We start from the raw sequence: 14395 nt of genomic DNA, 5'->3' as shown, positions 1-14395 counted from the left end.
GAAATTATTTTAGACATTATTATTTATTGAAAATAGAAATACGACTTATATTCTGAAACACCTCATAAAGAAACAAAACTTATATTATAAAACGAAAAAAATATTTAATATTTATTTGCAATCCTAATACATTAAATTCGCTTTTAATTCCCATTATTCCATATAAACACCCCTCCCTAAATATTGCCACCTCATAAGTCATAAAGTCCAGCTGGAGTCAAAAGTATTCTCATTGGCTAAGCAAATCAGCAGGGGCCATTTAAATTCACAAATTTTTGCACCATAACAAGGACATTTTCGTAATAATAAAACTCATATATAAACCTCCCTCATTCTTTTCCCCTACAAAAAAACCTCCGTCTCCTCCACTTTCATTGATGAAACTCTGAAACTTCACTCACCTAATAAACACGACTTCTCTCTCCAAAATTTCCTCTTTTTTTCCTACCAAATATACCCTCAAAAATACTACTTATTTCCCTTTAAAACCTAACTTTTTTTTCTTCAATCAATAAATTCAGCATCAAAAAACCCTAATTTTATTTATTGGAGGTGAGTTTCGCCAGATCCCTTTCTCTTTCTCTCTCCTCCAATTAACTTATTCGGCATTGCTACAATACTATCAATTTGAAAAAACAAGAACTGTTAATTTGTTTAATTTGATGATAAAATCTGGAAATTTCAGTATTGAGGGTTTTACGGGAGGGTTTAAGATTGGGTTTTGTGTGTGATTGTGAATTCTAATTAGGGTTTTTGGGATGGATTTGTTGATTAATCAAGATATGGATGACTTAGATAAAGGGATTTTGATTAGTTTTGATGAATCTGGGACTATTAATTCTGTGTTAAAGTCTCAAGCAATTGAGTATTGTCAACGAATTAAGGAGAACCCAACAATTTGTAGCATATGTATTGAGCGTCTGTTTACTAGTAAATTAGTGCAAGTTCAGTTCTGGTGCTTGCAATCCTTGCACGAGGCGATTCGAGGTCGATATTCGACCTCGATGAGCCTCGAGGAGAAGCAGTTTATTCGAAAATCTGTATTTGCAATGGCGTGTTATGAGGGGGTTGATGATAATAATGTGGTTGTTAGGGTATTAGATAGTCCTGCTTTTATTAAGAATAAGCTTGCCCAAGTGTTGGTTACTTTGATTTATTTGGAGTATCCTTTGGTATGGTCTTCAGTGTTTGTGGATTTCTTGCCGCATTTGAATAAAGGGGCAGTGGTGATTGATATGTTCTGTAGGTTGTTGATTGCTTTGGATGATGAATTGATTAGTTTGGACTATCCTCGCAATGCCGAAGAAGTGGCTGTTGCGGGGCGAATTAAGGATGCTATGAGGCAACAATGTGTGCCTCAGATTGTTAGAGCGTGGTATGACATTGTTACGGTGTATAAGAGTTCGGATGCTGAGCTTTGCGTTAGTGTATTGGATTCAATGAGGAGATATATCTCGTGGATTGATATAAGTTTGATTGCTAATGATGTGTTTATCCCGTTGTTGTTTGAGTTAATCTTGGTTGAGGGGTTGTCTGAGAAGCTTAGGGGTGCTGCTAGTGATTGTGTTTTAGCTGTGGTAATGAAGCGGATGGATCCACAAGCAAAGCTTTATTTATTAAGGAGTTTGGAGATCAATCGTGTGTTTGGTTTGGTAAGTGAGGAAGCTGATACTGAGTTGGTCTCTAGCATAGCCACTTTGCTCTCTGGTTATGCAGCTGAGGTACTGGAATGTTCGAAGAAATCGAGTTCTGAGGAAGGTAAGCGAATATCATCAGAGCTTCTAGAAGAGGTATTGCCATCAGTTTTCTATGTGATGCGAAGTTCTGAGGTGGGTGCAACGTTCAGTACTGTACAGTTCCTTGCTAGTTATGTAGCTACAATGAAGAATCTGTCTCCATTGACTGAAAAGCAGTTGGTTCATGTGAGTCAGATTTTAGAAGTGATTAGGGCACAGATATGCTATGATCCCATTTACCGAGATAACCTTGACGTGCTGGATAAAGATGGAACAGAAGAGGAGGAAAGGATGCTTGAATTTAGAAAGGATTTACTGGTTCTTCTCCGTAGTGTGGGGCGTGTAGCACCTGATGTGACTCATTTATTTATCCGAAATTCATTAGGTAGCGCAGTTGCATCTTCTACTGAGAGAAATGCCGAGGAGGTAGAAGCTGCACTTTCGCTTCTGTATGCACTTGGGGAATCACTGAGCGATGAGGCAATGAGAACAGGGAGTGGGGTCCTAGGAGAGTTAGTGCCCATGCTTTTATCAACAAGGTTCTCATGCCATTCTAATAGGCTGGTTGCCCTTACATATTTGGAGACAATTACGAGGTACATGAAGTATGTTCAGGAAAATACCCAGTGCATACCCATGGCCCTGGCAGCTTTTCTTGATGAAAGAGGTATACACCACCCAAATATCAATGTGAGCAGGAGGGCAAGTTATCTTTTTATGAGGGTTGTGAAATTGCTGAAATCAAAGCTTGTTCCTTATATTGAGACAATTTTACAGGTGATCTTTCCTTTTTGATGAATTGAGCATGTCATGTGGTTGGGACTAATTGACAACTCCTTTGCTTTTCTAAATTCTACCTTAATTAACTTGCAGAGTTTGCAAGATGTTGTTGCTCGATTTACTAGCATGGATTTTGCGGCTAAAGAGATGATTGGAGCTGAGGATGGAAGTCACATCTTTGAGGTCAGAAATTTTAGTTGTGATCTATATGCAATGCTGAGGGAATAGTTACAGTTATCACATTTTTTTTTCTTGATTTTGAAGAATATATTGCTTTCGACATGTTTTGCAGGCAATTGGCATTCTGATTGGGATGGAAGATGTTCCCCTTGAGAAGCAAACTGATTATCTTTCCTCATTACTCACACCTCTATGTCAGCAGGTTAAGTTTTGCGGTCTTGAATGTTCAAATAAATCTTGTTGTCTGTTAATGTACTTTCTCATATATTGCTGAAGTGCTAAACCTTATATATTGTATTAGAATTACGTCTGAAATATTTACATTGCCTTTATACAGGTGGAGACATTACTCGTGAGTGGGAAAATTCAGAATCCAGAAGGTTCGCCAGCCACTATTTTGATTATTCAGCAAATTATTATGGCAATTAACGCACTCAGCAAGGTTTGGCCCCTTCTGTGCAACATGTACATCTTGTAATGCAGATGTGCTTACAGTTTGTAGTGAATGCAAATTAGGGATGATCAATGATCGTGTAATCAGTGCCATTTAAATCCTTGATATAGTCGAATTCACATTTCAAGAGCTTAAACAATGTGTTGTATGGTAATTTTGTGGAATAATGCCTGAAAGGTTTAGTAGTCTTTGCATGAATCAAGCTTGTTAGTTTTAGTTGTATAATAATCTTGTACATGATGGATACATGAAAACATGTGTATTTTTTTCTTACAGTCTTTAGCTTGAGTGCCCCATCGCCTCTGGCCTCCCCTTAATCTGCTTTTTGAATTTTTCCATGCAGGGTTTTAGTGAACGTCTTGTAACTGGCAGCCGTCCAGCAATTGGTCTCATGTTTAAGCAGGTTTGGTTTGCTATGCTTTCATTCATGCTGCTACTTTTTTTTTTTAAATATCTTAGGAACTTCAACTGGGAAAACATAAAAACAGTGCCACTCTAGTGTATGCAATTTTGGTCCAGCTCTCTGCCTAATTCTGAGCTCAAGATGACACTGATCACCAAAGGCCCTAGTAGCCTCAAAATATTCCATTCCCTACCTTGTCATCGGGATACTTGCTACACCCAAAAGATATCAGGCATGATGAGTCATGAGTAGGGGGTATTAAGGAGCCGAACCGAGACCGAGCTTGGGCAGGCTCGACTTGGCTCGAGAACAAGAAACTTCGAGCTCGAAACAAGTGAGCCTCAGCTTGAGTAAAATTCACCCACTATTCTGCTCGAAAATGGCTCGAGATTTTTTTTTTTTTTCTTTTTTTTTGGTAAATCAACTCATCGTCATTCACATACATCAGCGGAAATACCAAAAAAGAAAGAGAAAAAAGAAAAATTTTAAATGGAGGAGAGAAAGAGTCTGTCATCAGCTCATGGAAAGAAAAAGGAAAAAGCAAAATTAAGAAAAGGAGGAGGGAATAATCGGTTATTATAATTCATCATACATCAAGAGGAAATCAAGTAAAAGAAGAAGGAAAAAGAAAAAAATTGCTCGCGGAACTCATCTGCACTGCTAACCCAAAAAAAGTTGTTCACTTGCAATTCCCTGTTGTTCGCCATGAACCTCGCTTCTCGCCGCCTCGAACCTCGCTTCTCGCCGCCACGAACCTCGCTTCTCGCCGCCACGAACCCCGCATCCCTCAGCGCAATATCTCATACCTCAAGTGGTGTTTGGTGTGCAGCTGTGTGCTGACTGCTATGTGTGAATTATGACTGAACAACCTTCTAATTCTTTTTGTTATTTCTCATTCAGTAATTTGTAGTTTTTAAGTAGTCTGGGGCAGCTGGGAATTGGGATTGGAAGTTGGGCGCTTTTGTTTTTCAAGTGGAGTTCAATTAAGGTTTTAGTTAGATTAAAATAGTAAGTTAATATCGAACCTGTTTGCGAGCTTTCTAGCCGAACTCTATCATGCTCGGCTTGTTAAGGTCTCACGCCGATCTCGAACTCGAATCGAGCCCACTTGAGCTGAGCTTTGACCGAACTTTAACCGAGCCGATATCGAACAGTTTGCGAGCCACCCTGGCTCAATAACACTCCTAGTCATGAGATAGACATTCTAATTTTCTTTTTCAATCTTACTCTGAATCCTTTACTGAAATATGCAGTCCATGTGCAGTTGTGCTATTTTGCACTATAGAATTGCATCTGCTCATACCTGCATGATTGGTAATAAAGATTCCTGTGATATTGAGTATTGACAGGCTGTGACATCAACAAATATGTCCACCCCTGTTTCTTGCCATTTTTGTATGTTTTGGCTTTGGCCAATATCTTAAAATGCTTAGGTTATATTTTTGGTACCAACCTTTTTTGTTATAGCGTGGATGCTTTTGTCACTATATAATACTTTGGTCTGTGAGTTGGAACACTTTCCTATGTGGGATGTTGAATCCGTTGCAACATACTAGTTGGTGGTTTCTTTTTCTCTCTCCTCATCATATGGAAACTTCTAACCTCTTTCTATATCTCTTCTTTATCACATTAGTCATCTGAAACCTTGGGCCTACCCCATGTCAGCTATAAAAAAAAGTGTAAGTGCTTTCTTCTTGAGTTCTTGCTTTGTCGAGTTATATAATACTTTTGCTTTTTCCTTTTTTGATGCAGACATTGGATGTATTGCTCCAAATTCTCATTGTTTTTCCAAAAGTGGAATCCCTGCGCAGCAAGGTATATGCGATACTACTCTGTCAAGGCATTGTTTTATTAATATTTGCTAAATATTACCTTATTATTTATCAGGTCACATCATTTATCCATCGCATGGTTGAAACATTGGGTGTATCTGTATTTCCTTATTTGCCGAAGGCATTGGAGCAGCTGCTTGCAGAAATTGAGGTACATTATGTTGTTTTGCTGGCTTTATGAGTTGCAATTTTACAACGGTTCGTTTTGCTTTCTTAAGATGTGCTAAGGTGGTTCTCATTCTTCAACTTGAGAGTCTATGTGGTGTTTTCAATCACTCTAGGAAATTATGTTTGTTTGGGTTGAGGATGATCTTGTGTATCGCCTGCTTATGAACTTGCTTCTTTGTTCTCTAGATTCTTACAAATTTTATACTTCCATTCATATGGAGCAGAACATTGGTTGTCACGTGAGTACGTTGTAAACTTTGAAGTTCTTGTGAGTTGAAGGTTTAAGTAATGTTTTGAGAGAATCCTTTTGGGTTTATTATCTATCTATGAGAGAGAGAGAGAGCGAGAAGGGGGGAGGAGGGAGAGAGTGAGAGAAGGAGGTGGTTAGGGGGGGAGAGCTTTAATTGTTTTAGTTTTTTCCCCAGTACGCTTAACATTCAAAATTTCAGTTTCTTATCTTTCTAATGTCTCGTTAGTTAATGAACTTACTGCAGTAACTTAAAGCTCATAATGGAATACTTGCAGGTTTTATAATGTCCATTACTTAGCTGAAATAAATTTGTTGTATGCTTATTGGAGATTGCTTTTGAACCAATCTGAAAGCTAAATCCTTGTTTGACCGAAATACACAACACTTGTACATTAACAACCCCAAAGAAATTGGTCGTTCAACAATTTCATAATTTACATAATGTATCAATTGTTTGTCTGGGTTTCGTTCAAGTGTTGGAGATGTCTTTAGCATTGAAGCTTGTGGCTATTCTCCCTGATTACTAATGTTACCTGAAAAAGGATTGAAAATACGTTTTTTTTTTTTCTTCATGTGTTAGTTCACCCTGTACTGCTGTATGAGTAATATAGATGAAAACAATTGAAGGACCGAGGGGTCCATTGTCTATTTTGATGATATCTGCCTTTGTTTTCATTTTAAAGATTTCTTATTCTAGTTATAGCATCTTGTGGCTAACTTTAAATTTACTTTGTTTCCTACGTAGCCAAAGGAGTTGGTTGGAGTCCTTGTATTACTCAATCAACTCATATGCAAATTCAGCACCTCGGTTTACAACATACTGGATGAAGTATTTCCTACCATCGCCAGTAGGGCATTCTCTGTTATTCCAAAAAATGGATTTCCTTGTGGTGGACCAGGGAGCGATGCGGAGGTATGTTCTTTGTGATGGGGTTGTCATTCTTTGATATACTTAATGTTTAAAATTTAACTCATAGTCATGGTAAAATCAATTCTTTACTTTCATTCCTGAGGATGGTAAACTGGGTTTGTATACAGAAATATAATGTTTTTGGTGCTACAAAGAGCATTTGATGTTGATTGGTAGTTTCTGTCTACAGCCCAATAATTAAGGCCTTGAAGACCTGCTTATAATTCTTATAATTTGATTCTTTTTGCCGTAGGAAATTCGTGAATTGCAGGAACTTCAGCGAACATTTTACACATTTCTTAATGTTATAGCCACCCATGATCTGTCTTCAGTGTTCCTATCTTCCAAAGGTAGAGTTTATCTGGATCCAATCATGCAGCTGTTATTGTATTCGTCTTGTAACCATAAAGATATTACCGTGAGGAAGGTGTGCACTTTTCTCTTCTCTCCAATCTGATTCAACTGTTTCTATAACTGTGTCCGCTATACTTGTTCTGTGGTAGCTTATAATATCTAATATGTGCTTCCGTCTGCTAGGCATGTGTGCAGGTGTTTATCCGACTAATTAAAGACTGGTGCACCAGTCCATATGGAGAAGAGAAGGTTTGTGGTTTTTTAACTTATTTTTTAACGTCTTTACCTAGAAGCCTGGATTTAATGGTTGTTTTACAGGTACCTGGGTTTCAGACGTTTATAATTCAAAACTTTGCCTCAAATTGCTGTCTGTACAGTGTGTTGGACAAGTCTTTTGAGTTTCGGGATGCAAATTCTGTGAGTTGATAAATTATGAACTCTATTTACTACCATTGTTCTGTATGATTGTTTTACCAACTTGCCAATTCCTCTCATTCTGCTTTTGTTTGATTATTAATGAGTTCAATAATATTCGATGCTGAGTGATTCCTGGCTTTGTTCTCTTTGTATTTCATATATTTTTTTCTTCAACTATATTGTTGTTGATGCTAAATCCGATCCGATGTCAATTTTCGGCTGGGGATGTCGACGACTAATTTGAGATGAATAGGATAAGTATAAAAATGCAAATAGAAGCGATAGTAAGAGAAAGGATAGTGATCTGATAAAGAAAAACAAGAGAACATTATTTTTTGTACGTGGATAGCCGAGGGAAAGACCACCATGGAATCTTTGGCCCACCAATTCACTATGATGTCAGCATCCACGGTGAGATAATTACTAGCGCAGGTTTTGTCGTGTGTAGTGCTGGAAGTATGTAGATAGGACATGGAACAAGGTGTTGGTGAGAAGGGAGGTGATGTTGGGTTGGTGGAGTTCCTGTCTTTGTCTGCAATAGATGGGAGCTCAATTTTGATACTCACTTATTTCATTTTTTGAAATTTTTGTTGTGTAGGAAGGGGCCCACGTGGGGAACGGTCGATTTTATAGCTTGTTTTTACTGTATATATTTCCTCAAGTTTTCTTACTTTCTAACTCCATATTCTAGAACGTATGGGGCTTATGTAAATGTAATGCACTCTATTATAATCAAGAGCAATTATTGTTTAGAAAATTCTAAGTTTGTGACCATAGTGGTTAGAATCCACTTGAGATTAGCTTGCATTAGTTGTATCTATGCTTTCTAGTACTTGTACTTCTTGTTTTTACGACTTCTTTGTAGGTTTCTCTTCCATTATGATGTCACTGCAGTTTCAGGTTCGCTAGGATAAACTGCTATATCACATCTACCCTCTTTGTAGGTATTGATGGATTGTTTCATACCTTAACTCCTTAGAGGCTCGTATTCTGGTTTTTTTGAGTGTTAGTGGCGCTTCTCAGGAAAGAGGAAGAAGTTCAATGAAATTCGCAAAAGCGCCTGTCTAGCCTACCTACTTCCATAAAACAATATCGCAGACTCGCAGTTCTTTGATTTATTCATGAATACGCAAGAGAAAGCTTATACAACTTTGATGTATGAGATGATGTTGTTATTCCCTACCCTAAACTTGGCATTGGACTTACGCTAGTCCTGCTTCGTCATCTTGGTTCGCTTGGCATCTGTGTGCACACAAGCCCAGTCAATGCCTGACATGCGATCTTCTTGCCAAGAGGCAATAGTGTAGCTTTCTTCTAGTAGATCCTTGCTTTTGCTTGCTAAGCGCACACAAGCCCATTCCTGTACTAGGCTTGCATCCTTGCAGCCGAAAGGCAAGAGTGCGCCACACCTTTAAGGCAGTGAAACTCCCGTACTGTGGTAGTAAAGATGATTTTTCTAGGTAATATATTTATATGTACGAAAATTTGTCAGATAGCACATTTTAAATGTTAGTCGATGTCAGAAACCACCTTTCTTAAAAAACTTGGCACAAAACCACATTTTATGAATTATTCTTTGCGAGATGAAACTTTTCAGATTTCGGTCGTTGACTTCCATTTTCATGTATTGACTCGCACTTGCACTTCATCTGACCCACTCAACCCCCCCCCCCCCCCCCCCCCCCTTTCCAAGAGGAAGAGGTTGAAGATGCGAAGGAGAGGAGAGAGGATGAAAGTGGGGGGGAGTGTGGGAAAAATGAAAGAAATTGGGGGGGGGGGGGGTAAACGGGTCACGGAATGTGTGGTATTAGAGCTTGAAAATGGAAGTCAATTGCCGGAATCCAACGACAAGTATCATAACACAAGATGAGTTCATAAAAGGTGGTTTCTTGCGAAGTTTTTTTTATAAGGTGGTTATGCCACAAAAATTGACATTAAAGTGGTTATTGATAAGATTTCCTTCTCTCTAACTTCTATATTCTCGTACCCTTTTCCCAATATAGGACGGTGTTCTCAGATCCAAAATTTAAGACTACTGTGTTGTACACCCTTATTCGCACCTAAATGTGATGCTTGTACGTTAACAGTGGGTTTGGAAGAGGTCGCTTTCGTGCTTGCTGTAGTCGAATGTCAGAATGTTGATGATAAATTGATAATTGTAGGGAAAAATACAGAAGGGGAGGAGAATAAGGTCATCAAAGTGCAAATGAACTAGGGATTTGCAGAATGCAATCAAGAATTTACCAGGTAACAGTTGAGAATAGAGAAGAGAGAGAAATATAGTTGATTGATAATCCTCTAAGCTTTGGAGTGGCTTAGACACACTCGCAATACGAAAAAGCTCATAATTTCTGAATGATCTTTCTCTCTAACTATCCCTTTTTATTTCTGACATAGTATAACTCACCACCTTTTAGCAAATTTAAAGAAATTTCAGGTGCACTGCTCTTTCTCCCGGTTGGGTAACGCCTTGCATATGTTAAAATAACAGGAGATCTGGGATTAGGCATTAGGAATCATCAGGTAGAGCTAGTATAGTCTCTATGGAGATGCATACCCGGTGTTCTTGCCTTCTTTTTTGCATATAGTTCCAGCATGTGCTATTTCTATGTGGAGGGCATCCCTCTGATGCTTACTACACTCACTGAATATGGTAGGCTTTCCCTTTGACTTCTGCAAGCCACATGAGAAATAACCCATGCTGAAGTAGCAAATGCAGCATGTTAATTCCACCAATTTTTGTTCTGATTTTGATGATCTGTATTTGTATAACCTTTGGAACCTTGTGCATAGTTTGCTGTCCTTGCGTGCTTTTAGGTGTTTGCGGTGCGAATTGTATCCGTATGCTTGGGTTTGTGCATACCATGTTTTTTTTTTACTATAGGCTTTAATATTCCGATATTTCATCTGTGCTGCAAATATTTTTCGTGCACTCTTTTTTTTTTTTTTTTTTTTTTCCTTCTAGCTTTTATAGTTTTAGATTCGACACTGGTAGGGGTGATCTTCTCGACTGGCCCCAATTTTTTTTTTTTTCGAATTACTAATTATACAAGCTAATTGTACCTAGAGAATGTTGTGATATATAGATTGAATGCACTTGTATTGATCAAGAGGTTCAAATCTTAAACCTTGGTTCGTCATATATAATTTGACCAAGATCCACTACTGGACACTGGTGCTCTTTTGTTTAGAGCATACCTTCTGATGGTTCTCATCTGCAGCTTAGAACTTTGTGCTTAAGCGGGGGTGATTTTAGCGTGTCTCAGGTGGGGATGAATTTGGGCATATTTTTGGCAATGTCAAACTGCATGTGGTGACCGGGCAGTCTACTGTTTCTTTCAGATCTAGTTTCTAAATTAGGTGATAGAGAGGGTGGGAGGTTAGTTTTTGGTATTAAAAATATTATCAAGTTGCCTTCGCAGTTAACACCACTCTAATTGACTGGGTATAATGGTACTACACAAATTATGGCCTGAGAAAATTCTTGAGAAGTCCAATGCGTCCAAAAAAGAAAAAACTATAGATTCTTAGTAGCTGAAGGTGAGTCTGCAGCTTTACCCTTGTGGCACTGATTGATTCTGGAGTGTATCGCTGGGTGAAACTCCCAAGGGTTTACTTCATTTCATTGTAGGGATTTGGGTGTTATGTAATGAATTGCAGCTGAAATTTGACTTTTGGTGCCCTTTATCTTAGATGAAAGTTGTCTTTGGCCTTATTTGGTAAAGAGAGGTTTGGGGCAAAATTAGAGGTTTGAACTCATATTAGAGGATTTGATTAGTCAATCCTCTACTTTGAGTGTTTGGTAAAAAGAGGTTTCAATTATTTTGATGAACACAAAAAGCTCTTTTTGAAAAAGTTTGGGGAGGAGCTTTTTGACATTAGAGGTTTGGGAATGAGTGGACTAATTACATTCATGTCCTTAAACTGTTAAAAATTACATTAATAAATAATAAAATGTACAACAATAGATTATGCACATGTCTTTATTGGTCATTTTACACAATAATGTAGTAATCAGCTATAAACTACTTACTACCTTTATACAAACAACTAATACAATCAGCAAGTCAAATCAACTAATACAATCAGCTAGCAGCTATCAGCTAACAACACTGCTACCCAGGCAAAAATTGACACCGGTGCGGGTACGAAATATGTGTCAGATCCGGCAACTTTCACTCTCGGACGCTGCAGCGCAAAACCTTAGTTGTTCAAACCCTAACTCCTATATGAAGAGGAAAAGAAGAGGAAAGAAAGGATAACTCACCTCGTCTCGCCGACTGGAGCTTCAAACTCATCGCCGGTAACTCAGCGGATGTTTCATCTTTCTTCACTTCTCTTATCTTCTTCTCTATCTTCGATCTTGTGACTCTTCGTCTTCTCATCTTTTCTTTTCCTTTATGAGTCCACATGACTCTTTTTGTTTGTCTTTTTCTTTTGTTTTTCCTTCTCTCCTTCTCTTCTGTTTTCACGCGACTCTTTCCTTTTCTTTTTCTTTTTCTGTTTATATTTCCTTCACTTTTTTCCTTCTTGTGTTCTATTTTTATTGGAATCATTTTTGTTCTTATTAGCCTATGACTAGGTGGTTGTTTTTGAATAAATACCTTAATTTTATTGGTATATTACAAATACACAATTATAAAATCTAAATTACCGAATTAATTATTAAATCTTATATTATAAAATATTAATTTCGCCATACCCGTACCCTTGTCTAAAATTCGGACACAGTCCCCGTGTCCTGATTTTTTTGGAAGTGTCGTACCAGACACTCGGATCCGTACCCATGTCCGACACTCCTAGCCGTTACATAGGCTAACACAATTAGCTAACAACTATTCGCTAATTGCCAAACATGGCCTTTGATGGTAGGTGATCTATCCGTAGAGGTGGACTGGGTTGAACTAATCCAGATATGGCTAAGTCTAATCCTGTATTGACAGAATGCAGGCCTTGGTTGGGCCGTGGTGTGATAAATAGACATAGCTAAACTGATATTAAGAACTGATTGAGAAAGTAAGATGGATTTTGATTGATGATTTCTGGAAAACAGTTAACCACAAGCTCTCGAGAGGCTTGTTCTCTCCCAAATACTAAACTCAACTCTCAACAATTTTGAGCATAATTTCTCTCTCCCTTGTCTCTTGTATTTATAGAATTTCTTTCATCACTAACTCTCTAACTTATTCATAAGGCTAACTCTTAAAGACTAGTCATGCACTACCAATAGTTGCCCTTTCCCTTAGGCCAATTCATTCACACTTGGGTAGGTTCAGTCAACTGAGCATGATAGGGACATGTTTCTGGATGGTCACTATATGTCTGGGCATAAGCTGTACTAAAACTTTGAATCACTCATGTTGATTCCCAAGCCAGTCTGCTGGCCATCTTTATATCTGGAGATTCCTTTTAGACTCTTGAACGAGTAATGAAGTAGGTTGGCACAAATTTTAAGCATTGAATCTAGTACATGTTTACCATAATTTTTGGGGGTTATATGGATATCGAGCAAAGAGAGAATGGAAGGGCTTATTGATTATTAGCTTATTACTACTCTAACAAAGATGGAAAAAGCTGGACTGTGATGTGAGGACCTATTTCCATGGCGAAGGACCATCTGTCTATAATTTCATGGCTGTGTTGAACAACTCGGTCAAATTTAGAGGAGTATCGAAGGATTGCTTAGTGAGACATTATTTAGTTCATGCATCTTCCAGTAGTGCATTTTTGAGTGTACAGGTCCTTCTCTCCCTTCCCTTGAAGGAAACATTTGGAGTAAGAAGAGTTTAATTGGAATTTTTTTGATGTGATTCTCCATTCATTGTTTTCATTTTCGTCCATAGATTTAAAAAGATCGCCCTGCTTTGTAAAGTGACCTCAAGACACCAGATAGATAATCCTTCTGTTTGATAACTCTCCTTTCGCTTTCTTTGCCAGCGTGCATTGTTTGGAGAAATAATAACAGCCCAGAAGGTCATGTATGAAAAATTTGGCGAGAACTTCCTTGCCAATTTTGTCTCAAAGGGTCACTGCTCCCAGGATGTGGCTGAGAAATATCGTCAAAACTTACAGGTTTGGAAAAATATATATTTCTTCTAGTGTGTCCTTTCCAGATATTATGGCTTAATGCATAAGGCCAGGCCTCTGAATTCTGAAGAGAGTTGAATAGGAAGTTGATCAGTCCTCTGTTATCTTTTCTCACAGGGCAATGACACCAAAGCTCTCAAATCATTCTACCAGTCCCTCATAGAGAATCTAAGACAGCAGCAGAATGGAAGTCTTGTTTTCAGATAGCAATATTGAACATATGACTTGTTTTGATGTTCCAAGTTTTATATCGTCCTCAATTATGTATGGCTCTTCTTTTTTTTCACACAGGTCAGCTAATTTTCTTAAATCTGATTACGTTTGGTCATTATTGTTTGTGTTTTCTACATTGACAAATATCCTTTTTGCAGCTGATGTTATTTGATATTGTAGGTTTTTTACCCTTGCTGTAGATAATGTTTTTTCTCCATTGAGCAATGAGGTAAAGAATCATAAAGTTTTCTTCCTTGAACAAATTAGCAACCAAGTACCATAATTCAGAGTTCCTAAGTTAGTTTTTGGTGCTTCCCTTGAACAGGTGTATATTCGGGAAAGCAGTTTTGTGGTTCTGATATGGAAAGATGAATCATCCTTTGTTACTGTAAGCAGAAGTGGCGGTTTTTTTATTGTCTCAAGCCAAAATCAACCTCTTATAGTCATCAATCAGTGAGGTAGCAAGTATTTGACTGTTTGATATAGCTGGATAGGGTGTCTGTAAAAAAAAAAAAAATTCAATGTTGTTGTGTTATTTGGGAGTTGGAAGGGGGGGGGGGGGGAGAGAAAAGGAAAAATGCGAGCTGCGTATCTCAGCTGTAATTTTTCTT

General features: G+C 38.0%; 1 protein-coding gene across 4 annotated transcripts; it reads left to right on the top strand.

Annotated features, from left to right (window-relative positions):
- Positions 1-310: 310 nt before the first annotated feature.
- LOC104899749 (exportin-T) lies at positions 311-14176 on the top strand. Of its 4 annotated transcripts, none has more exons than XM_010687006.4 (15): positions 314-2513; positions 2610-2699; positions 2809-2898; positions 3034-3138; positions 3494-3553; positions 5306-5368; positions 5441-5536; positions 6549-6716; positions 6967-7140; positions 7251-7316; positions 7386-7484; positions 13422-13556; positions 13689-13862; positions 13965-14013; positions 14110-14176. In XM_010687006.4, exons 1-13 carry the CDS (start codon positions 759-761, stop codon positions 13776-13778), a joined length of 2991 nt encoding a protein of 996 aa, XP_010685308.1. In that variant the 5' UTR covers positions 314-758; the 3' UTR covers positions 13779-13862; positions 13965-14013; positions 14110-14176. The 4 variants fall into 4 exon arrangements, with proteins under 4 accessions (XP_019106497.1, XP_048489656.1, XP_010685308.1 ...); XM_010687007.4 differs by having other exon boundaries at positions 13943-14013; XM_019250952.3 differs by lacking the exons at positions 13689-13862; positions 13965-14013; positions 14110-14176 and adding an exon at positions 9647-9731 and having other exon boundaries at positions 311-2513; positions 13422-13557.
- The last annotated feature ends 219 nt before the right edge of the window (positions 14177-14395 follow it).

The sequence above is a fragment of the Beta vulgaris genome, chromosome 7 (assembly GCF_026745355.1).
Source record: "Beta vulgaris subsp. vulgaris cultivar EL10 chromosome 7, EL10.2, whole genome shotgun sequence".
NCBI classification, from domain to species: Eukaryota; Viridiplantae; Streptophyta; class Magnoliopsida; order Caryophyllales; family Amaranthaceae; genus Beta; species Beta vulgaris.
This window is presented reverse-complemented; position numbering and strand designations above follow the sequence as displayed.

Coding starts and splice junctions, on each gene's coding strand:
- LOC104899749 (XM_010687006.4), top strand. CDS start 759: ATGGATTTGTTGATTAATCAAGATATGGATGACTTAGATAAAGGGATT. Junction 2,899..3,033: donor TCACACCTCTATGTCAGCAG/GTTAAGTTTTGC, acceptor GCCTTTATACAG/GTGGAGACATTACTCGTGAG. Junction 7,485..13,421: donor AGTTTCGGGATGCAAATTCT/GTGAGTTGATAA, acceptor TTTCTTTGCCAG/CGTGCATTGTTTGGAGAAAT.